Source organism: Rhea pennata, chromosome 8, assembly GCF_028389875.1.
Source record: "Rhea pennata isolate bPtePen1 chromosome 8, bPtePen1.pri, whole genome shotgun sequence".
Taxonomy (NCBI): domain Eukaryota; kingdom Metazoa; phylum Chordata; class Aves; order Rheiformes; family Rheidae; genus Rhea; species Rhea pennata.
Genome location: NC_084670.1, coordinates 28604986 through 28627233, shown reverse-complemented (window position 1 = coordinate 28627233; position 22248 = coordinate 28604986). Strand labels below are relative to the sequence as shown.

Below are 22248 nucleotides of genomic sequence, written 5' to 3'. Positions count from 1 at the left end.
CTTTGTCGGTGCCGCCTTCCAGGGTATCCCGGGAACAGCACAGCCCGGCTCAACAACAACACTGCGCTGCGGCGCAGCGACCTGCCAGGAAACTCGTGGTCACTCCCGACGGCAGCGGGGAGATCCCGCCAAGGCCCCGAGAAGTAAACAGGGCGGGCCTGGCGCCCCGCGGGGCCCAGCTGCAGCCGCCGCAGGAGCCAGCGGCGCGGCGGGGGAAGGAAAGGGCCGGGCGGGCGGGCGGCCGCGGCGGCCCCGCCGCCATGACACCCTCATCGCGGGGCTCCCGGCGCTGCGGCTTGGCGCCACCGCAGCTCTCGCGAGACTTTCCGCGGAGGAGGCGGCTCCGCGCATGCGCAAGGGCGGCCCGGCGGGACGCGCGCGCCCTCCCTTGGAGGACCGGAACAGCTCGCCGCAGGTAGACACGGCGGCGGAATTTTCGCGTCCGTTTCTCCGTTCTCATTGGCCAGCCGTTGCTCGGGGCGACGGCGCCGCTGCTGTGATTGGCGGCTCCGTGCGCACGCGCCGCCGCGCGGGCTCAGCATGGCGGCGCCGGCCGGCAGGAGCGTGGTGTTCGTCACCGGCAACGCCAAGAAGCTGGAGGAGGTGTGCGGTGGGGAGGGCGTTGCCTAGCAACCCGGGGCGGGCGGGCGGCTGCCGGGGGAGCGGCGTCGCCGGCGCGGCTGACGGGCTCGTCCCCCTCCGCACAGGTCGTGCAGATCCTCGGCGACACGTTTCCGCACAAGCTGGTTGCTAAGAAAATTGACCGTAAGTTGGCGGCGCGGCGGCGCGGGGCCGGGGGGCGGCGCGGGGCCGGGGGGCGCCCGCCGTGACCCTGCCTCGTACCGCCAGTGCCGGAGTACCAGGGGGAGCCGGACGAGATCTCCGTGCAGAAGTGCCGCGAGGCTGCGCGCCAGGTCAGCCGCTTCCCCACGCGCGGCGCGGCGCGGCGCGGCGTGGCGCGGCGTGGGGGCTGCCCGCCCGCCGGCGGGGGGAGGGGGGCAGGGATCGCCCGCGTCGCCGCGGTGCGGAGAGGGGAAGAGCTCTGAGGGCGGGCGAGTTTCCTGTGGCACCGCCCGCGTTGTGGAACCGCCTCGCCCTCGGAGCTCCTGGTTCCAGCCCTGGCTTGCGCCGCAGGTCCGGGGACCCGTCCTGGTGGAGGATACCTGCCTGTGCTTCAACGCCCTGGGCGGCCTTCCGGGGCCCTACATGTGAGTAGGAGGGAGCTTCCTTCAGCCGCCCGGTCCCGGGGTCAGGAGCGCGGGCTGTTCGCGTTTGCTTCGCGCGAGGTTCTCCCTGCGCCGGGGGCCGCGGAGGTTCCTGCTGTCCTGGTGCCCTCGATTTCGGAACGACCGCGGCTCTAACATCTGCTTTCGACAAGAAATATCCCTTGATCCGAGATGTCAGCTTGGTGTAGTGGGAACAAATTTACTCCAAGAACTAACTGTGCTGAAGGTAATGCCAATGAGAAACTTTGGCCTTGAGTAAGAGTGGTACGTGGGGCTTTTTTAAGTTCAGGACACTGAATTTGTATTACTGTATGGCCTCACTGAGACTGCTTTAATCCAGCAGATAAGATTATTACAAGGTAGTGTAATTCCTCTAATAAAATAACTGCCATGTCTCCTGGGATTGCTTTTAAGGGGGACTAATATTTTTCAAACTCTCTCTGCTTAGCTAAGCAAATGCTTCATATAATTCAGTTGACACTAGAACTGGGCATAAGATGCGAACAAGTTAGATTGAGAAGTGGGCTTCAGCATGTCTGTGCTCATGGGAACTGTGTTGTTTACACAGAGCCCAGCCTTCCTGTTGCTTTAACTGCGACTTATTTAGTTTAAGACCTAGGTTTGTGTTTATTAACAAAGTGGCCAAAATGAGGTGGTTTGAAGGCAATCCGTTTAAGAAGGATTTGAAGAGCTGTGAAAATAAAGGCACCAATGCCTCAGGAATGGTTGTTTTTCTGTGTATTAATGACACAAATCATCTTTTTTCTTTTTTTCTTCCCCTTCAGAAAATGGTTTCTGGAAAAACTCAAACCAGAAGGTACCGCTTCTCTTGAGTTTCTGCTCTGCAAGTAATACCGTTCCTGTTAGTCATGGGCTCCTGGGGGCAAATGTAACTGCAGCCAACGAATCCTGCCTGTGTTGAGTTCTGCTTGGTGTGCTTGCCTGCCTCACTGCCTGTTTCACAGCCAGTTCCTTTACCCTCTGTCCATCTCTGTCCCTTCACATTCTCTCCTTAAGCCTGTTCTCTGCCTTACTTCATTGGATATTGTCTCCTTGGGTAGCTTCACCATCATATCTGCATTGGTTTTCCAGATTTCTGCCTCCGTATGCTGGTGGCAAGGTTTGTAGGAATTACTTGTCTTTCATCGAGGTGATCTGGAAGGCCTCCTGCCCCTTTGGCCTCTGTGCAAGCTTCTCTCTGTGAATGCTAGCCTGTGCTGGTGTGCCAGAGCACAGTGACTGCATCTGCTCCCACAGTTAAGGAAAGAGTGTGGCTGCAAATCCTGTAGTGGCATCAAGAGCACAGGCGTAAATCGCACTAACTCAGAGTGTGCTTTAGTCCTTCTCTGGGGCCACACTTGTTTGCTTTTGCCTCTGCAGGTCAGGCTGCGAGCCCCTGGCTTCATACAAGCAGACTTGGCCAAGAGCATCCTTTTGACTTAGCTCTGTCGCCTCCGTGTAATTCTTGCTCTCTGCTGTTAATGTGAATTCAGAATACTCACCTGATTTGTCTCTAGATGGATGTGTTGTGCACTGAGAGAAATGCTGTAACAGTAGGAGCCTTTCTCTGTTCTTCAGGTCTGTACAAACTGCTAGCTGGTTTTGAAGACAAATCTGCTTATGCTCTTTGTACCTTTGCATTCAGTCCTGGAAACCCAGAGGAGCCGGTGAAGCTGTTCAAAGGCCAAACGAATGTAAGTATTGTACCTGGGGACAGGGAACATGCTGAGGTGACTTTATTAATGGCATTGGCTCTAGTGAGATCAATGTTAGTGACCTGTGGATCAGCTGGATCACAGAGAGTCCTTGGAGCTTCTCTTGTTGTAAAAGGGCTGCAGAAGTTGCAGCTGACAATCAGCGGGTGCTGGTTGCTGCAGCCCTTTCACCCAGCTGTACGTGTCCAACTCTGTGCGTTACCTCAATCTCTTCAGGCCCTTCATGCCACTCTAACGGGCAGTGTCTGTGCAGTGAGGGATGCAGACACAAATGGGAGTACTGAGCTAAGCTATGTTCTCCAGTCAGCTTCCAGTCTATCTGCAGTTCCTGGTTCCCATGCATGTGCAAGCCAGCTTCCAAGGAAGCTTTGGGATGGAAGAAGGGGGCATAAGGTCACTAACACAGCTCTGAGTGCAGCCCTTAGCTCGGTTAACATTAAAGGGTAGTGGGAGAGCAAAGAGGCTGTCAGTTTAGAGCAACATGATGATGATTCAGTTTGAGGCTGCTGATTTTAGTCATGTCTTGGAGAACTGCTGGGAGTGTAGACAGCAGCAAGCCTTTGGTGGCCACAGTGTAAAGTATGGTTGAGTGTAACTTTTCAGCCTGTGTTTGAAGTGTGACTTCAAGAGAAGTGCTGAGGAACCACAACTTACAGTGCTTTTTTTGCTTTCTCATGGCAGGGACTGATAGTTGAGCCCAGAGGCCCTAGAGACTTTGGCTGGGATCCTTGCTTTCAGCCTGATGGCTATGACCAGACGTAAGTAGCTTTTCACCTTTAGCTGTTTATGTAAAGAAAGCGAGGGGCTGATGTTGCTCCTGGTTTCCATGTCAAGAGGAATGGCTTACAAGTACTTGTGATAAGGAGAAAACATAATCCTGGATCTGAACCCACTGGGTTATGAGGAACACCCAGACCAGGAAGAGGATTGTTGGTTTGGCTTGAAGCTGCAACCAGTAAATAAAGGGAAAAAAAGTACTTTCATATAAAACAAGTGAACCAGAGTTCCCACCATATGGAGGACTGCTGGGGAGTGTGCCAGGATCCATTTTGCTATTTAGGAGAAAAGGCAGAGGAGGATGGGCAGGGCCAGTGGGATTCCTGCTCTTCCTGCCTGCTCTGGGCGCTGCCTGTGCCCCAACCAGACAGAGCTCACCTTGCAGGCACTGCTCTGCTCGGAGCCTTCAGGAGCTGGGAGCAGGCAGAGCAGGCCCGGCAGCCAGGCTAGCGTGCCCCTCCGGAAACAACGGGGGCTCTGTGGAGCAGAGGTGCATGTTCCCCTCCTTGAGTGGCCTGTGAGGGGTGAGTTACAGTCCTGCTTAGCTTCTGGTCACGCATGGTGGGCAGCAGCTGACTGAAGCAGTTCAGCAGGGTTGTTTGGCCAGCAGGGCAGAGCTGCTTCGCCTGGCTGCAGGACAGTGCTCAAGCTCAGCTGGAAGACTGCTGTGCACGCACGAGCTTGTTTTCCTGTAGCTGAGGTGTGCGTGGTTTTTTTCTTACTGAGAGCTCTCCTGTGATTAATTTGGTAAGTGAATGTTCTTGCCTGAGATTGCAGAAGGTTAGAGAGGGGAGCTCAGAGAGCCAGTGCAGAGAGCAGACACACGGACAGGATGTCTCATTGCCTACTGGGAACGGGGGGAAACCACGTTTTGCTGCAGAGGTGGCAAGCGAAGGGGGGGATTCCGCGTCCTTGGGGGACACGAGCTGCAGCATCTCTGCTGCTGTGAATTATCTTGGTTCCTCTCCTCTCCAGCTACGCTGAACTGCCCAAGGCAGTGAAGAACTCGATCTCCCACCGGTACAGGGCGCTGAGCGAGCTCTCCGCCTTCTTCCTCCGGAGCCGCTCAGAGGGCCCCTCCAGTCCGAGCTAGTGTCCTGCCCGCCGTGGACACCGCCTGCCGTACGTGTCCCGCACGGGGCTGCAAGATCGCTTTTCAGCCGTGTCCTTAAATTAAAGCTCAGTCTGAGGCCACAGATGTGTTTTTCCCCCTCTCCGTTCGCGTCGCCCCATTTTCCCCTCAGCTGTCGGCGCGGGCGGCCTGAGGAGGCGGGAGCGGAGCGGCCGCGCCCGGCGGGGCGGGGCCCGCCGCCGCCCTGCCAATGGGGAGCGGCCGCGGGAGGCGGCGGCGGCCAATGGGCCGGCAGGACGCCGTGACTCCGCCCTTCCCGCGGCCCGTGAGGCAGCGCGCGCGCGCAGCGGGGCCCCGCCGCCGCCGCCATGGAGCTGCTGCTGCCGCGGAGCCCGCGGGAGTTCGGCTCCGCCGGCTACTGGGCGCGGTTCTTCCGGCAGCGCGGCGAGCGGCCCTTCGAGTGGTACGGGGCGCTGCCGGAGCTGCGCGCCGCGCTGCGCCGCTACCTGCGCCCGCGGGACAAGGTGAGCGAGGGACGCGGCCTCCCCCCCCCCCCCCACCCCACCCCGCGCGGCGCCCGGGCCTCGTCGCCAGGGCGTTCTCGCCGCCCCCGCTGCTCTCGTCCCGCTTCGCAGGTCCTCGTGGTCGGCTGCGGGAACTCGGAGCTGAGCGAGCAGCTGTACGACGCGGGCCTGTGCGAGGACATCGTGAACATCGACATCAGCGACGCGGTCGTCCGCCAGATGCGGGAGCGGAGCGGGAGCGGGCGGCCGAAGATGAGCTACGTGCGGATGGATGTGCTCCAGATGGGCTTCCCCGACGGCCTCTTCCAGGTCGTCTTGGACAAAGGCACGCTCGACGCCATCCTCACCGACGAAGAGGAGGCCACTCTAGCCAAGGTGGACAGGATGTTTGCCGAGATCAGCCGGGTCCTGCAGGTAGGAGGGCGCTACCTCTGCGTCTCCTTGGCTCAAGACCATGTGCTGAAGAAGGCGGTGGAGTACTTCTCCCAGGAAGGCTGGGTAGTGCGTATCCATGAGGTGGCCAGCAGCGGGGACAAGCAGCAGTTTGTCCTCCCTATCTTTGTCTACGTCATGACTAAGTTTAAAAAAGTCCCTGGCTTGGCACCACAAATCCTGGAGATCTGCCCCGAGGAGCAGGACAAGCCGATACGGGTGGAGAGCGCGGAGCAACTGGTGGAGGCAGTGAAGGACAGGCAGCATTATGCCCTGCTCCGCAGCCAGCTGAGCAAAGCCTGCAGTGGGGAGCAGCTTTCCCTGGATCTGTGCAGCAGAGATGGTGGGAAGCCTCGATACACTCTGCATGTGGTCGACAGTCCCTCGATGAAACCATCACGGGACAATCACTTTGCCATCTTCATCAGTGAGTACAGCTTCTCACACCTGTGATGAGACGTTGCTCTAGTCAGGGTCTGCAAAATGGGCAGTAGTCCTGGCCCTGCTAAAATTGGAGCAGGAGAAGGGATAACCTGTCTTTGTGGGATTTGGTTGGTGTTTTAATCCCACCTTGTGGTGGGATGCATACTGCATGATTGTGCAGGCAGAGCTCAGTCCCAGAGCTGAGAAGATGCTGAGAAGTTGCCTATCTGGCAGCAGACAGATGCTGCCTGCGCTGCCTCTCCTCTCTGAGGTGGCCTCTGTCTGTGCCCCGGAGGCACTGGTACTGGTGTTTCTTGACACGTTGCTGCACAGAGCAGGAGCACAGCGGAAGCAGCTTGAAAGTGTTGCCAGCCCATGCAGCCGTCCTTGCCTGGCTTCCTGGCCTCCCTATGCCCTGAGCATGGAGCTGCTGGTATGCAGCAGAAGGGAGCTTTGCTGTGCATTTGCTCGTGCAGCCTGTGATCCGTGGGATGCCAGGTTTTGACACCAGCAAGATGGATTTATCCCTCAGTTGGCTCATTTTGCTCTGTGGGCAACATGCTGGAGTTTTGCTGTGTGCTCCTAGGCAAATAGCTTAACCTCTGCGCCTTGCTGGCAACTACAGAATTGGCTTCATCTTTGCTTAGAGGCCCACAGCTGGGAGAGAGCGGGAGGTGAGCCTACATGGCCACTCAGGGTTGTTTGCACTAGAGATGTTCAGCTGCAGCCTGGCAGAGTTCAGCATCTCTGACCGCTTGCGGCTGCGGTGCCACCACCCACTCCCACAACTCTGAGAATTTTGAGGGTGCTGATCTGGCTTTGCACATCCCTCTCTCTGGAGCTCAGTGTGATCTGCCTGCAGGGAATGGAGGGTCCTGTCAGTCTCTTGCTTGATGTTTGCAGAGATATGTTGGCCTCTGCCAGTAGTGCCTGGTGTTGCCCACAAAGCCCAGGGCTTGGCAGAATCTGGAAATGAGAAGTGGAGCTGTCAGGTACCCCCTTAATGTGTAGGGCTACAAAGATGATCAGAGGGCTGGAGCATCTGCCCTACGAGGAAAGGCTACGAGAGCTGGGCCTGCTTAGCCTGGGGAAGAGCAGACTGAGGGGGGGATCTTATCAATGTGTACAAGTACCTGAAGGGAGGGTGTCAGGGGGACAGGGACAAACTGTTTTCAGTTGTCCTATGTGACAGGACAAGAGGCAATGGGCAAAAACTGAACCACAGGAAGTTCTGCCTGAACATGAGGGGGAATTTCTTCCCTGTGAGGGTGACAGCACTGGCAGAGGTTGCCCAGAGAGGTTGTGGAGTCTCCTTCTCTGGAGATATTCAAGGCCCGCCTGGACGCAACCCTGTCTACCATGCTCTAGGTGACCCTGCTGAGGAGGGAGGTTGGACTAGATGATCTCCAGAGGTCCCTTCCAACCTTACTGGTTCTGTGATTCTATGATTCTATGAGACATGGCCTTTCCAGCCTCTTGTGTCAGCCTGCTCCTCGGTGACAGAGCTTAGGTCTAGAAGCAAAGCAGGCTTGTCACAAGTCACACAGCAGGGTGTCATCATGACATCTCGCCTTTCCCCTGCAGTTCCTGTCTGGGAGGCCGGGGCAGTTGCTCTGGGGCTGGGATCCGCTCTGGGATCAGCTGACTGCAGCCCCCTTCTCAGTCCCACAGGGCAGAGAAACTGAGTGGCTCTTTGGGACGGAGGAAGGGCGGAGGCAGCTGGCTGCCAGCGCAGGGTTCAAGCGCCTCGTCACCGTAACTCTGCACAGAGAGCAGCACTACGAGGGCATGGAGGGCATCCAGGCCGAGCTGTCGGGGAAGGTGATGGAGCTGGCACCACCGGGCCTCCCTGCCCGGCAGCAGGTGAGCTCCGCCACCCGGCCCCCTCGCTTGGCTTCCCTGAAAGCACTTCACTGGCTCACAACGCCTCCAGGTTTCTGCCAGCAGCAGGTCTCTCTTCTGCGAGGGAGTCGGACTTGCAAAGAGACCTGACTGCAGTGGCGGGGAGGATGCTGGGCTCAAGCATAGCCACTCTTACTTTTTCTCCCTTCCCTGATCAAGTCCACTTTCTTTGCTTGGAGGGAAAATATCAGGTGCCTGGGCAGCAGGATTCGGTGTGAAGTCCTTGCCCTCTGAAACCCATGCATCCTCAAAGAACAGGCATCCTGAGAGCTGCTGTGCCCTCTTGAGAATCTTGGCTGTAACTTTTCCACCTCGTTTTGTCTTTTTCTTCCTGCCCCATCTCCTCAGACACAAACTTTTCCTTCAAGAGCTTTCTGGGTGTCCACTTTGTGCCCTAACACGTGGGAGAGGGGAAACTCTGGGTACGTCCCGGTGTCCTGTGCACTGGACCCAGCTGCCTGTGGCTACCCCATGCTCCTGAGGCACATCTGCTTTGTCCCAGCTCTTTAGCCTCCGCTAGGATGGTGAGAGCTTCACGGCCTTTCCTGTAGCCTGCCTGCCTTCGCCTTAGTCCATGTTTTCCCTGCAGGTGCCTTTCTTGTCTGTGGGAGGCGACATCGGGGTTCGGACAGTGCAGCACCGTGATACCAGCCCCCTGAGCGGGGAGTATGTTGTGGAGGATGTGAAGGGGGATGACAAGTATTACTTCCGCCGCCTCGTCTTCCTCAGCAACAGGAATGTGGTGCAGTCAGAAGCCCGGCTCTTGGCCCCAGTGCCTCTGCCAGGTACACGGCGCTTGGCAAGACGATGGGAGAGATGGAAGGGGCTGGGGGAAGAGGCAGGGGCTGAGGGTGGCTTTAGACAGTGAGATCGATACAGGGAAGAAGATAAGAGTCTTTCTGGGATGTGTCTGCCTCATCCCAGGGTGGCTCTGAGAGCGCTTTTCTCTCTCTTACATCTGCATCACCAGGGCAGAAGTTGAGGGGAGGGGGTGGTTTGAGTTCCCAGAAAGCACCCTGTCCTGAGCCAGTTGGTGTGGTTGTGTTGCCTCGTCTCCACCTGATACCTCTTGTCATTCAGGCCAGAAGAAACGGAGGAAGGACAGGAAGAAACCCAACCCCACTGAGCTGCCTTCAGCCATCGACAAGAGCTACCTGTGCTGCGAGCACCACAAGGCCATGGTGGCCGGGCTCTGCCTGCTGGGGAGCCATGACTCTCTCCCAGGTAATGAGGCTAGTGGTGACTCGTAGCCCTGCAAACACTGGTGGGACATGGGTGATCAGGGTGCCGGCCTCACACCTGCCCGCAGCACGTCCTGGGTGCCTGGCAGAGCCCCCATGAGTGTCACAGGCACCGGGTGGTGGGATGGAGATGCTCTGCCCCCAGTGTGTCCTGCCATGAGCCATAAGTGGGTAAGGCGAAGGGCAAAGTGAGCTCCCCTTGCTGGGGAGGGTTTTTTTTTTTTTTTGCTCGCTAGAAGCGGCCTAGGGCACCCAGGTGAGCTGGTGGGACGAGCAGCCCAATTGCAGCTGTCCTGGTGGATCATGCTGGTGCTCTCTGTTGTCAGGAGCCCCGCTCATGGTGCTGGTGGTGGGGCTTGGTGGGGGCAGCCTGCCCCTCTTCCTCCACGACTACTTCTCCCAGGCCCGTGTGGCTGTGGTGGAGATCGACCCCTCCATGCTGGAAGTGGCCACGCGCTGGTTCGGCTTCTCCCAGGATGACCGGATGCAAGTGCATGTCTCCGATGGCCTGGACTACATCGCTAAGCTGGCAACTGAAGGTACCACCTTGTGGAAGCACCTCAAGGGCCCCCACTAAGCATAGCAGGTGGGATGTGCAGGATAGGAGTCCCTGAAGCATGGGACATGCACAAAACCTTTGTGGAGATCCCACCTGTGCTTCTTTGATGGGCTTCTTGAATCCTCTGCCTTCCCAAAGGTCTCCAGATCTTCTGAGGGCTCCATTCCCTCCACCACTCCCTGCCTTGTCCCTCTGTGCCAGCCCAGATCTCAGATGATTGTGCCACAGTCTCTCTGGTATCTCCTGCCATATGTCGCAGGCTTCTGCATCACCAGGTCTCTGCAGCTAGCTTCCCTGTCCTTGCCCAGGTGTGCAGGGGACCCAGAGTTTGTTGCTCCTCCTCAAGGGGAGGCTGTGTTGGGTTTTATTTGGAAAGAGAGACCCCGCTAGCGAGAAGTGGCTGTAATACAGAAGAGAGGTTATATTGACCATCTCCTTCAGTGCTTCCCCAGTGATTGTGTTGTGAACACTGTGCGTGGCTCATCACCCCATCCTGTAGGGCTAATAACTCTGCTCTCCCTCCTTCAGCCTCAGCCCAATATGATGCCGTCATGTTTGATGTGGACAGCAAAGACCTCACGGTGGGAATGAGCTGCCCACCTCCAGCCTTTGTGGAAAAGCCTTTCTTGCAGAAAGTTAAAACCATCCTCAAGCCAGAAGGTATGAGGGGAGGTTTGGTGGTGCTCCTGCCCATGCCTCAATGTCAGTGCTGAGCGGGGAAGAGCTGCTGCCGCCCCTAGGCAGGGCTGCAGAATGGGGCTCTATGGCTGCACCCGGTCCTGCCACTTGGGGCCTGAGTAAGGGGCTGTGTGATGGTTTCCTCACCCTGCAAAACAGCCACTGTGGCCAGGATTGCTGTAAGGGATCCGTTGCTCCTAACAGACCCAGAATCCCGTTGCTTTGTTAGTAGATGTTGTGATGGCAGCAGTGTGGTTTGGTAGAAAAAGAAGGTGGGCTGTAACTGGCCTGCGGTGTTGCTGGGTCAGGCAGGCTGAGAAATCACTGGCATTTAAGGTTGCTGAAAAGGAGAGGGTGTAGGTGGTATCTGGGAACAGATTGTATGGCTGCCTACGGCAGGGACGTGGAGCTGGGCCAAGGGCACCGGTGGGGTGTCGGTACTTGTTGTGCAGCCAAGGGCTAGTGTGAGAGAGGGAGCAGATTTCCGCACGTTGGGTTATTCCTGGCATTTGGCAAACGTTTGCTCATCCATTTGTCTGCCTGTGTGAGCCACAGAGCCTGAAACTGGATGAGTCAGTGGACGTGCAAACAGGGGTGGTCTCCTAGCCCTCGTGAGAGCAGAGCACCCAGAGGAGGGTTTTGAGACCTTGGGGTGCTGATGCAGGGTTTTTTTTTGGGGGGGGGGTGTTACTGCTCTGTGGGTCATCTCTACCCAGCTGACCGTCCCTGTTGCTGCTTGTCCCTGCTGCAGGAGTCTTTGTGCTGAACTTGGTGTGCCGAGACACCCGGCTCAAGGAGTCCGTCCTGGCCACCCTCAGGGAGATCTTCCCGCTGCTGTACGCGCGCCGCATCGATGGGGAGGTCAACGAGATCCTGTTCTGTCAGCCCAGCCCCAAGGGGCCCCGGGACCCCACAGAGCTCCTGGTGCGTGCCCAGGCGCTGGAGGGGGCCCTGCGACAGCCCGGGCGCCCCTGGGACAGCTCCTACGTCCTTGCAGACATGCTGCAGGCTGTGAAGATCCTGTGAGAGGGGCTGTGATGGGAAAGAAGGGTCCCTGCATGGGTGCTGTGGCCATAGCCAGGACTGCCCTCTCTGCCAGGGGGCTGGCATTGGCCTGGCTCTGCCTGAAGGTCTGAAAGGCTCCCCACAGCAGGAGGGAGCCCCATGCAGCTGGCTGGGGCTCTGGGGCCAGACTATTTGCCAGGAGCCCCTTTAGCGCGGTCTCTCGATATGGGACTTTTCCCCCATGCTGGAAGTGGGGCTGGGGAAGGGTTTGGACTGGCAGGGGACAGCACAGCTGAAGGAGCCGTGTTTGGGAGGTGAGGAGAGGCAGGCGCTCCTCACCTGGGATCGCAGGATTGGTGTTTGGGACTGACCCCTATTTCCTGCGGTTTATGCCAGATCCTGGGCAAGAGCCCAGCCTGGCTGCCCGCTGGGATCCTCAGCTTGCGCTCGGGGTGGCTGCTCTTCCTGGGCACTGCCAATGCAGCCGCTTGATGCCGCTTTGCAATGCTGTCACGTTGTGGGGACATACGGCCCTGTTGGTGCAAAAACACTCTGCCAACTGCCCCTTTCCCTTCCAGCACAGCTCCCTCCCTCTGGTTGTGCCTCTCTCCGCGTGTCCACCACCTCCATGCAACCCCACGGCTCTGCCCCAAGCCTGGGTGTCGGGGTAGGGGGGGTGTGCATTTGGGCTGCGAGCTGTAACAATAAAATGCTCGGGCTGCCCTGCGGCCCGCTGGGCTTTGCCACGTGTATTTCTCGCTAGCAGTGTCGAGCTATGGCCCAGGGAGGGGGCTGAGCTTGGGTGACAGGACACAGAGGAGGCTGCAGCATCTCGGTGTTGGGATCGTACGTGGGAGGTGGGTGGCTCTTGGGTTTTATTTCCAGCTCTGCCACCGTGCATCGTTGAAGCAGGACGGGGAGTTGATACCCGCCCTCCTGATAAAGGTGAGCTCAACTTTGCTCCCCAAGGACACATCTTGGGGGGGACCAGTACCCCTTGTGCCTTCCCGCTCCTGACTCACCTTCCTAAACCTGAACCCCAACCTCTGTTAGGCAACTCTCTGGCCATGATGGGGCAGGTCAGCTTTCAGGCTAGATTTAAAGGTATCAGGAAAATACCTGTTGAAGGCATTTGCAGGGCATCTTGTTCTTCTCGCTGTCCTGAATGAAGGATCTGTAGTAAAGGCTACAGATGGTAGCTGCAGAGCTAGTGTGTGGGACCTGGGTGCGTAGATACTGGCCCACCCTCTGCTGATCTCTTGGTCATCAGCAATCATTTCAGGGGCTGCCTTCCTACCCCCTGGCATAACAGCTTCTACCGAAACACACCTGAGATGCTGGAAGGTCTAAACGGCCAGTGCTCCCAGGCACCGAGCACATGCTCAGGCAATGCTCTACTTTGCTGTCAATGCCGTGTCCTCACCTTGTGCTCCCATCTGCTGTGAGACGACATGTCTCCTGCAGTGGCTTCCCCAAGCAAGCCTTCGGCAGATGCCCTTTGCTGGCCTGAAGGCGGCAACACCATGCTGGAAGAGGCTCCGGGAGCCACCCGATCCTGCCATTGGCTGAGGCGTTGCGTGGCCACGGCTGAAGCTGCATCTCCGATGTTTCAGCCTCACGCGGCTGCTGGTGCCTCTCGTGCCGGTGGCAAGCGGAGCCCTGCGTCCCGTTGCCCGCGTGCCGAACCGCGGGGCGATGCAGCAGTGATGCAACTGCAGGGAGCACCGACAGGCGCTGGGCAGTTTTATGACTGATTGTGTCTGCAGGGTATTAGCTTGCGATGAATCATCAGCCTGGATTTTGTCAGCAGGACCTGGGCATTTTTGCCCTGTGGGAAAAATAAATAAAGGGGCAGAGGGGACCCTTTGTTATACAGCCTGGCTTGGCATACGCAAATTCCTTGATTGGATCAACCATGCTGCATTTAATCTATTTTTAACTTAGTTCTTCCGTTCTTGGCGTAATTCTGGTGAGGGAGGTCCGTGCGTGTGCCCTCTGATGTGAAGCACTGCGTCTCTTCCCCCTCGTAGCTCGGACAAAGGACGCGTTCAGCCCTCCCTCGCCCGGCGCTGCGCTTCCTCGCTGCTGTGCAACGCCTCGTCCCCTCGGCAGGAGGAAAGACATCTACGAGGAACGAGGCAACGGCGAAATCTCGGTTTGTTGCAGCTGCCCTTGCAGTTACCGACAGCCCTGCAGGTTTGCTCCAGCAGTATGTTCCAGCTGCAAATACCTGAAGTTCTCAGCCGGTGGAAGGCTCTAAGGCTGGACGCGTGTTTGATGCGTAGTAATCTTCTCTCACAGCAGCCATAAACGCGTAGCTAACGTATGCATTTGGCAGCTGGGTTTCCGTTGCGTATTTTGGCAATGGACTCATGTTTACATCGCTTCCTTCTCGCTTTCAGGCACAGTCATGCTGTAAATGAGGGGATGGCATCGAGCGCTGTTGTCACTTAGCAACCTCAGATGGGCTTTGAAATGCTCTTTTTTTTTTTTTTTTTTTTTTTTTTTTTTTTTTTTTTTTTTTTCCCCTCTTGCTGGATTTCCCAGCACAAGAAGAGAGTGCTGTGTAAATCACCGTGCAGCTCAGTCATGGGACCGTGCCCAGCCCGGGCGCAGCCGTGGGGAGTGCCTGCGGGAGCTGCTCTCCTGGTGGAGGTTCGGGGGGGGGGGGGGGCCTGTTGCCACCAGCTGAAAGTATGCTAAGCAGCTGGGAGAAATTTTGCAATAATGAAAGCTGTAGGTCCTGAGCACCCAAGCTGATTCCTCCAGCTGGGAAGGCCTCGGCGAGGGCGTAGCCTGGCCCAGCACAGCAGGGACGCTCTGCCTGGGCATGGCCGTATCGCAGCACTCAGAGGCTGCAGCAGCCTCCATGGATGGGGGGACTACAAGGTGTCTTGTCCTTTGCTTCTTCCCTTGCGGAAGCACTTTGCATCGTGGCTGAGGAAGAAATGATGCTCGGGGGCTGCAGCTAGGGACAGTGCGGGGCTGCTGTCTCCACGGCCTGCTGCTTCGTGCAGGCAGCTGCGGCCCGAAGAGCTCTGCAAGGCTTCGGGTTTGCATCTGAACCGAGGAGGAGGTGAGGAAGGTCCCTGGAGGGACGGGAAAACCAGGCATAAAGGAGCTCGCCTGCTCTAAAGGCTTCCTGGCGGGGAGGAAGCCGCTCCTCTGCGCGCTGCTCCCCACCGGGAGCCTTGGTGTTTCCTTGCAGGCAGGAGCTGTGCCGCCGCCTCTGCAAGTCCCCGCTGTTACAGTGCTCATGTAACTGCTTTTTCGGGCAGTGATTTACACTGGGGTGTGTTCATGAGGCAACCTGGAGACCTGACCCAAATGCCCTCAAGTTGTTATTATGCTCCCTGGTTAGGGAGGAATGTCTCGGGGTGAGCAAGGTGGTTACAGCTGCACCCAGCCACCCGCGTTTCTTTTACCATTTATTTCTCTGGAAGTCCAAGTGGGACAAACTTGCTGCCCATAGGCTTGATGGGAGCTTGAGCGCTCGCGGGCGAAGGGCTCACTGCTGAGCCTGTCCCCTGGCAAAAGAAAATGATAAATTTCCAACAGGCACAACTGACTGCAAGGTAAAAATAGCGCAGCGTGTTTAACCGGCCCGCGCAGCAGCTCTGCCCCTGCCATGCTCCTGAAGACCCAGGAAAATGGCTTTTGCCTGGCTGTCTGACGTGAGTTTGACTCCGTTTTTATTTATTTTTTTTTCAAGGTTACAAATTACAAGAAGCTTGGCAAGGGTCCTGCTAGTACTGTCCCTGCTTTCCTTGTATTTAGCTACCCTTAATTTCATAAAAGGAATTCAGAAAGCCAGAGTGGGCTCAGCACTGAGGTCTGGGGTCTTCTGGAACAAACTGTGGAGACATGTGGTAGGAAGAGCAGGGAGCTGGAAATGCAGAGTCCTCTGCTTTCTCTTATCCACTGGTCTTTTAGAGCTGTTCAAAAAATGCACTTGTTATAGCGTGTGCATGCATAATAAAAATATTCACGTCTTTCCTAGGGGGCAGGAAAGTTAGGTCCTGGCTGCCCATGGCCTTGCTTTTGGGAGAACAGATTTTCTTAAGTGATGGAGTAGCCGGGTGAGCGTGGTCACTTAGCCTTCACTCAGCTTGGACAGAAAAAAAAGTGTTTGGTTTGGAAATTTCCAGATTTGGCAGAATAATCTTTCTATTCTATGAAATAATGGTACATATTTTCCTATTATTAAAAAAAAAGAAAAACCTTTAAAAAAAGTCGTGGAAGCAAGGATGTAATTTAAAACCCTAATGGAAAGGCCTGTTCCCAAGGTTATTAATTTCAAGGTGCGCACAGCATTGCTCCCAAGGATTCCTGCCTGGTTTTAATGTTGCCTTGTCTCTCGATGCAGTCGTATTGCCGGGTTGCTCTTTTACGGATCTTAATGATCCCACTGAGGGCAGTGCAAAGTGCTCCTACGCTCAGGCGGGGAGAGGTCTGCCAGAACGCAGTACTGCTGTTCCTGAGTTCCTGCCTCTGTGGAAACCCAGTAGTTGGAGGAAGGCCAGAGAGCTCCTCTAATGCCCCCAGGCACAGCCGGCACAGTCAGGAGTGTGTGTGTGGGTGTGTGGGGGGGGGGGAGGGGGGGTTAAATGTTGCTTGCAGCGCTGTGAGTGTGATTTCAGCCATGCGCGCTGCTTTGCTTCCACGATTTTTTAATTTTTTTTCCCCCGGCCACTGCCGGCGCTGCGCTCCCGCGGTGTGTCTGTGCGGGGTTTACTTCTCCTTGGTCTGTTTTCACTGTTACAAGTTGGTCTCCCGTACAGATCGACTTCTTACGTTTACTGAGAGCTCTGGCCCAGAAGTTTTGATAAACCTCCCGATCGTTACCATCTGCCAGCCAGCGGATGCTGGCGGTTCCCTTCCGTCTTGCTGTCCCTGCAGCGCGAGGCTGCTGTTTGCTTTAACGCAGAGGACAACTGTCATCATTGCAGGACTCCAAAGCCGCTGTTTCCGATGTCTCTGTGGTGTGACCGCTGCTGGTAATTGCGGACAAATCCCATCTCTGCTGTTTGCTTGCAGGTTCCCAGCGGCAGCGTGCAGTAGCGCTGCTTGGGCCTTGTTAGCAGTGCGTTTCTCAACCGGCCGTTTGCTAACGGGCTCTGTTGCACCTGACCGCTCTGGTCCGTGCTGGAGCGGTCCCAGCTGACTCGCTTTCGGTGGAGGCCTTGCCCGCGGGGGGGGTCGGGCCGCTGCCCCCCGCCGCCGCTGCTGCTGCTGCGTGCGGTTCCCCCGGCCCGCACCGGCCGCCCGCGGGGCGTGGCCTAGCCCCTCTGGGGGCGTGGCCTGGCCGGCCCCGCGGAGGCCCCGCCTCCGGCGCATGCGCAGTGCGCCGACCGTTACCTGTCAGCTGCGGCGGCGGAGGAGGCGGAGGCGGGGACGGCGCGGCGCGGCGGGATGGAGGGGCTCATCCCGCTCGTCAACCGGCTGCAGGACGCCTTCGCGGCGCTGGGCCAGAGCTGCCTGCTCGACCTGCCTCAGATCGCGGTGGTGGGCGGGCAGAGCGCGGGCAAGAGCTCGGTGCTGGAGAACTGCGTCTCCAGGTGAGCCGGAGGGCGGCGGGCGCCGGGACGCCCCCGCCGCCCCCAACGGCTGCCTCCGCCGTCTCCCCCTCCCCCCCACCAACGGCTGCCGGCCGCCCAACGGTCCCCTCAGCGCGCGCGCCCCCTGCAGCGCCCCTCCCCCCCCCCCAACCGACCGTTCCACGAGCCCGGGCGGCGGCGGGGCTGGGGCTGCGCGGGCCGGGGGGGGTCGCAGCATGGCCCGGAGCGGCGGTGCTCGGGGAGGGCGGCGGGCGGGCCCGGCGCTGCGGCGGGGCAGCGCCGGGGCGTCCTTGGGCGAGGATGCTGCTCTGCGCGCTGCGGGAAAGGCAGCGCCGCTTCCGTGCGAGCCGCTTCGTGCGTGCGGCCGGGCAGCGGGTCTGGAAAGAGCTGTCTGAAAAAGAGCGTGCCTGGCTGTGGCAGCCGCTTCTCACGCTGCTAACGCTTACAGCTCACCCGTTCCTTCGTATGTACGTACGGGTATAGCATCTTTGCTTAAAATTGCCTCAAAAGCAGAGAGAGAGAGCCTAAAGATTTACCTGGCCCTGCCAGTGGACTGACTTTATCTGTGAAGATGTCTTGAGATAAACATGGAGTTAAGTGTCGTTTTGTAAAGTTCTGCTGTATTTGCAGCGAATTGTTGTTTGCAGGCTGTTAGAGAGCACTTGTGTTTTCAGAGCATAGCCACAATTGCTAGTCTGTATTTGGGATCAAAAGTATTATTTTGTCAGTGATTTGTGAACTTTCGTATGCTGCGATTTTCATTAAAATTAAGATTAAATGCTTTGTCTCTACAACTGGCCATATCTCAAAGTGGTACACCTCTTGATATGCAGTATAAAAATACCGTATAGTTGTTGTTTCTGTGGCTCAATTTCGGAATTTACTCTTACTGTGTTGAATTTCAGTTCTTCCTATTCCTTCTACATGAAGGCTAGAGCTAATTACTAGCATTGACAACATTGCAAGTCTCTGGAGTTTAGAAAGCACGAGTGAGGTCCTCAGAAATCACTATTTACCATTACATTATTAGACTTGTCTTTAAACAAGGTGAAAACACCTTTGAGATCTTAATCTGTTTGTCCACGAAGCTCTGCAAAACATGGGTGCTGAGGAAGGGCAATCTTCACGCTTCGAGCAAGTAAAGATATTTTAGTCCCTGTCTCAAAGGCTTGTCTGGGGCAGCACCTGCCTGGGACTGGGGCTCAGGGTGGTGGGCTGTGGGCAGATATTTTTGTCTGGATGCGGCGGTGCTCTTGGAAGAGGTTACTGCTCCCAGATGCATGTTGTTGCGCGGCTGCTGGAGGGCTCTCCTCCATCTGATCCGCAGGTGGAGCTGTTGCTTTGAGTGTCTCCCCCCCACCCAAATCTCCCCCGAGATTAGCCAGGCTAGAGCAAACAGAGTAAATGAGAAGGCTGTGCTAATCTGGTTGATTTTAACAAAAGTGGGTTAGGGCCTCCTGCGCAAGGGAGACATAGACATACCTAGCAAGAACTATGAAGAAATATTAAGGCAATGATTTCTTTCACTTGAATAGTTATTTATTCTGCACCTCACAGACTACAAGAGAGTCCCTTCCCTGAAGATTTACAAACTGGTGTGATTTACAAACACTGCATGACAGTGTTTTTGTCATGCAGGAGCTGGAATATGGATTTTTTCAAACCAATGTGAGTTCAGCATGATTGTTTTTTGCAGTAACTTGTTGAGATGCAGTATCAATGGTACCTCCCTATTTGCAAGTTTGGAGCCTCTTACAAATGTGAGATTAAAATGCATTATTTTAAATCTGTTTCCATTAGACTGAAGCAAATGTATTTTACTCATGCCTTTCCTCTTGTCTAAGTGATTATGCGTGGCCAGCAGATGTGTGGTTATTTGCTAAGCCGTGAGAACTTGATTGTGAATCAGATAAGCAAATATCCATGAGGTAGGGAGGGCATTTTGGTCATCAGATCAGCAGATAAAGCAGCCTAGCTCTCTTTCTTGTATTGTAGGACATTGCTATTTTTACAGATCTACAGGTAACACCTTTGATAACGAAGCTGCTTTCTGAAAACAAGAAGTCTATTATAGCCATGTCTTTCTTACTATGACCAATACAAGTAGCTTGTCTCAATATAGAGATGTGTTGCCCTCTTCTAACTCCGTATGAATCACTATTGTTAGCAAATTTTGAGCTTTCAGCCTACAGAGTGACAGTTAAAATCTCCTTTTCCTCAGAAACAGCAGTTACTCGTAACAGGAAAACGTACTATCCTCCATGTGGGGTCTCTACAAATACACTGTTGATTGGTTACTTGAATATTTGTTAGTGGAGTTCTAGTGAGAGTTAGTAAGATTCTTGTTCATATTAACTCTAGGATCAGATTCTTACTCTGTTGCCTGTAGCCACTAGACCACTGTGCCCCTAATTTAGTCCTTCATAGGGTCTCTGCTTGTGCTTGTGCAAAGATTACTTCTTACCACTTTCTAGCTTGCACTACAGCTGAAGTTTTCCTGTGGCATAACTGCTGGGGAAAGATGCTGGGCTAAACTGCATTGCTCAGCATCTATTTTATGCATTGCCATGATCCTTCAGGACATGCATGAAGGATGTGGCTCTGGCATAGCTTAGTGGGCTGGCACATCATTCTGGGAGCTGGATCCAAGTTTTGTTATTTCTGAAGGTGTTGAGTGACATGCATTTTTTGCTGTCCCCAAGGCAGCACTGTTACTCAGTCATGTTTAGGTGCACGCAACACCTTTTGTTCCTGACAACAGTCAGTAAGTAAATCGGGATTAGTTTACCTGTTTGGTATAAGTCGATGCTAGTTTTGCACAAAGATGAATTTTGTATCTTTGCCTGCTTCAGGAATTGTGTGACAACCAGAACTACTTATGTCATTGTGGGTCAGCTTGGAAAAAGGCTGGAGTGGAGCAGTGTCAAATCTTCTGGTATTATCATTTGAAATAGCAATCACTAAAGCATTTGAAGAGCTTACTCTTTACTTACTGCTCCTCTGTGTGTAAGGAGACTTTGCATCTTCTGGTAGTGTAGGACTATGTCTGAAGGGTTTCCTCTCTTAGACTTCTAGATGTTAGAATAAAATGTAAGTTTTAAAAATAGTTTTTAAATTTTTAAAAATTTAAAGACTTAGGTATTTAGAATAAAATAGTTGTTCTCTGAAGAACAACTGAGAAAATCAGCTATTTGCATTTAGGGGTTAGACCTTCATGTGTCCGTAACTGGAGTTCATGGCACTCATTTGAGGAAATGCTATTGTCTGAGGAGGGAGTATTGTAAGAGCAAATGTTCTTCTATCCGCTCCACTTTGTAATGAAAGTAAATATATCCATGAAATACTGAGCCAGTGTTTAAAGGAAAGGGTGTAATCTAGTTGTGGTGGAAATTAGTGGAAGACAGATTCAAAAGCACAAAAGGAAATTAAATACCAATGGAATGTCCATGGGAGCTGGGCATTTCTAGTCCTCTTCCTTTGTTGTAGATGAGCACAGATTCATGACCCTATGTATCATTTATGCTTTTTAAACATCTTTTCTTTCGATAAAAACAGGATAACGTAGAAGAAAAATAATGGCAGGAAACAATCCTCGGAAACTGTATTTGGAGAGAAAGCATTTTCTATTACTTCATCCAGCAAAATGGGCTTTTAAGATAGCTTGCCGTCTGTGACTTGTCAGGGCCTCTTTCTCCAGGTTTGAACCAGAGCCTTGTTTTAGTCTAACAAATAGTGAAAAGTTAATAATTAGATTTTAAAGCTAAAAGCTCTTTACTTCCTCTTCTGCTTAATGTAATTTAAACTGCATGTGGCCAAATAATTGTTTTATAAGAGATGTGAACTCTCGATTACAAGCCTGTCATTCATAATCAAACAAGCACTTTCATTTTGAGAGCCTGGGATCTGGTTTTGTAATACAGCTGTGTAGCTTTCTGATCTGAGATGCTTTTGATAGTCTTATGGCCACTGCTTGTTGGATAACTGTTCTTATGAATCTTATGAAACTTGTACTAATTTTGTGTTTTTTCAAATTACCGTAATTCTTCATGTGTCCAGCTCATTATTCCTTGAGATGGCAGTTATGGAAGAAAAAAAAAAAAAAAGAGAGAGAGAGACTATTGAGTCAAAGAACGGAGTCTCAATCTGACTGTTGAAGCAGAGCATTCCTCCAAAGAGAGGACATATGCTTAAATTGTATGCTTCCTAGGGGGGAGAGAGTCAAAATCAGTGCAGGTATTTTATAGTTTTAGCTAATAGTCATTGACAGAAAAAACTTTTTCACAGGAATTTTTTTCGTCTTATGTTAAACGGCTATGGAAATGCTAAGCAGTAAGAGATTCAAACTGAAATCTGGTACTGTGTTGTGTTCTGTTTTTTTTTTTTTTTTTTTTTTTGTTTTTAATCTTAGGGAAATTAGAATTGTTCACTCTTTTCTTGACTAATTCAGCTATTGTGCAGCTGCATTTAATGTATTAAGCTAGTTATCAAAATATTCTGGTACACTGAGAACAAGAAGGGTTTCTGGGTAATCTATTAAATAGAAACAGTAGAAAATTAGACAATACATAGTTTACACTTCTTCCTCAAATACTTTTTTACACTTAGAGGAAGCAAAACAAATTTGGACTTTTGGATGGGATATAGATGGCCTAGTTTTGTCCTTAGATATAACTCTGTGTATTTAAGTTTGTTTTTTGCATATAACAATTCTTAAAACTCAATATAAAATAAAGCAAATACATATGCAAACATGCATGCAAACAATATTGCTGTTTTTATTTTATTCTATTATTATTATTATTATTAAAAAGACCCTTAAACTAAAAGGTTTTCCTCTAGAACTGTTCTTGAGCAGCCTGTTGTCTTATTTCTGGCATTTAAATTTTGCTGGTTTCTTCTTACCAGCAGTTCAGAAAGTCTGTGCTCAATAATGAGCAATAATGTAGGAAGTTCTGCCTTATATTCCAGCATTTGAGTTCAGTGTGTCGAGCAGTTTAGAGTTGATAAGTTAAAATGTAATAAATGTAATATTAAGACTTTTGTATACCTATGAAAATACATATGGCGTTAATCTAATCACATACAGCATGGCAAGGTTATGGTAGTCTTGTGATTTAGTGCACAGAAGTTTGATAG

General features: G+C 53.7%; 3 protein-coding genes across 10 annotated transcripts in view; all 3 read left to right on the top strand.

Annotated features, from left to right (window-relative positions):
* The first annotated feature begins 525 nt into the window (after positions 1–525).
* ITPA (inosine triphosphatase) lies at positions 526–4912 on the top strand. 2 transcript variants are annotated; one of them, XR_009959103.1, is made up of 10 exons: positions 526–603; positions 708–765; positions 850–914; positions 1135–1208; positions 2012–2043; positions 2805–2920; positions 3623–3699; positions 4104–4242; positions 4312–4465; positions 4694–4783. XR_009959103.1 is itself a non-coding variant. In XM_062581451.1 (8 exons), the coding sequence occupies exons 1-8, from the start codon at positions 541–543 to the stop codon at positions 4809–4811; spliced, it is 603 nt and encodes a 200-aa protein (XP_062437435.1). In that variant the 5' UTR covers positions 526–540; the 3' UTR covers positions 4812–4912. The 2 variants fall into 2 exon arrangements, 1 of the variants encoding a protein (XP_062437435.1); XM_062581451.1 differs by lacking the exons at positions 4104–4242; positions 4312–4465 and having other exon boundaries at positions 4694–4912.
* A 214-nt stretch (positions 4913–5126) lies between these two features.
* Positions 5127–12293, top strand: METTL13 (methyltransferase 13, eEF1A N-terminus and K55). Of its 2 annotated transcripts, XM_062581748.1 has the most exons (8): positions 5127–5314; positions 5426–6173; positions 7833–8032; positions 8661–8856; positions 9152–9295; positions 9639–9851; positions 10400–10531; positions 11301–12293. In XM_062581748.1, exons 1-8 carry the CDS (start codon positions 5159–5161, stop codon positions 11573–11575), a joined length of 2064 nt encoding a protein of 687 aa, XP_062437732.1. In that variant the 5' UTR covers positions 5127–5158; the 3' UTR covers positions 11576–12293. The 2 variants fall into 2 exon arrangements, with proteins under 2 accessions (XP_062437732.1, XP_062437731.1); XM_062581747.1 differs by having other exon boundaries at positions 5127–6173.
* Positions 12294–16966: 4673 nt separating this feature from the next.
* Positions 16967–22248, top strand: part of DNM3 (dynamin 3) — a 183586-nt gene continuing 178304 nt past the window's right edge. For all 6 annotated transcript variants that reach the window (XM_062580964.1, XM_062580961.1, XM_062580959.1 and 3 more), the window contains exon 1: positions 16967–17112. In XM_062580964.1, coding sequence (XP_062436948.1) covers positions 16967–17112 — 146 coding nt within the window. The remainder of the gene's footprint in view (positions 17113–22248) is intronic.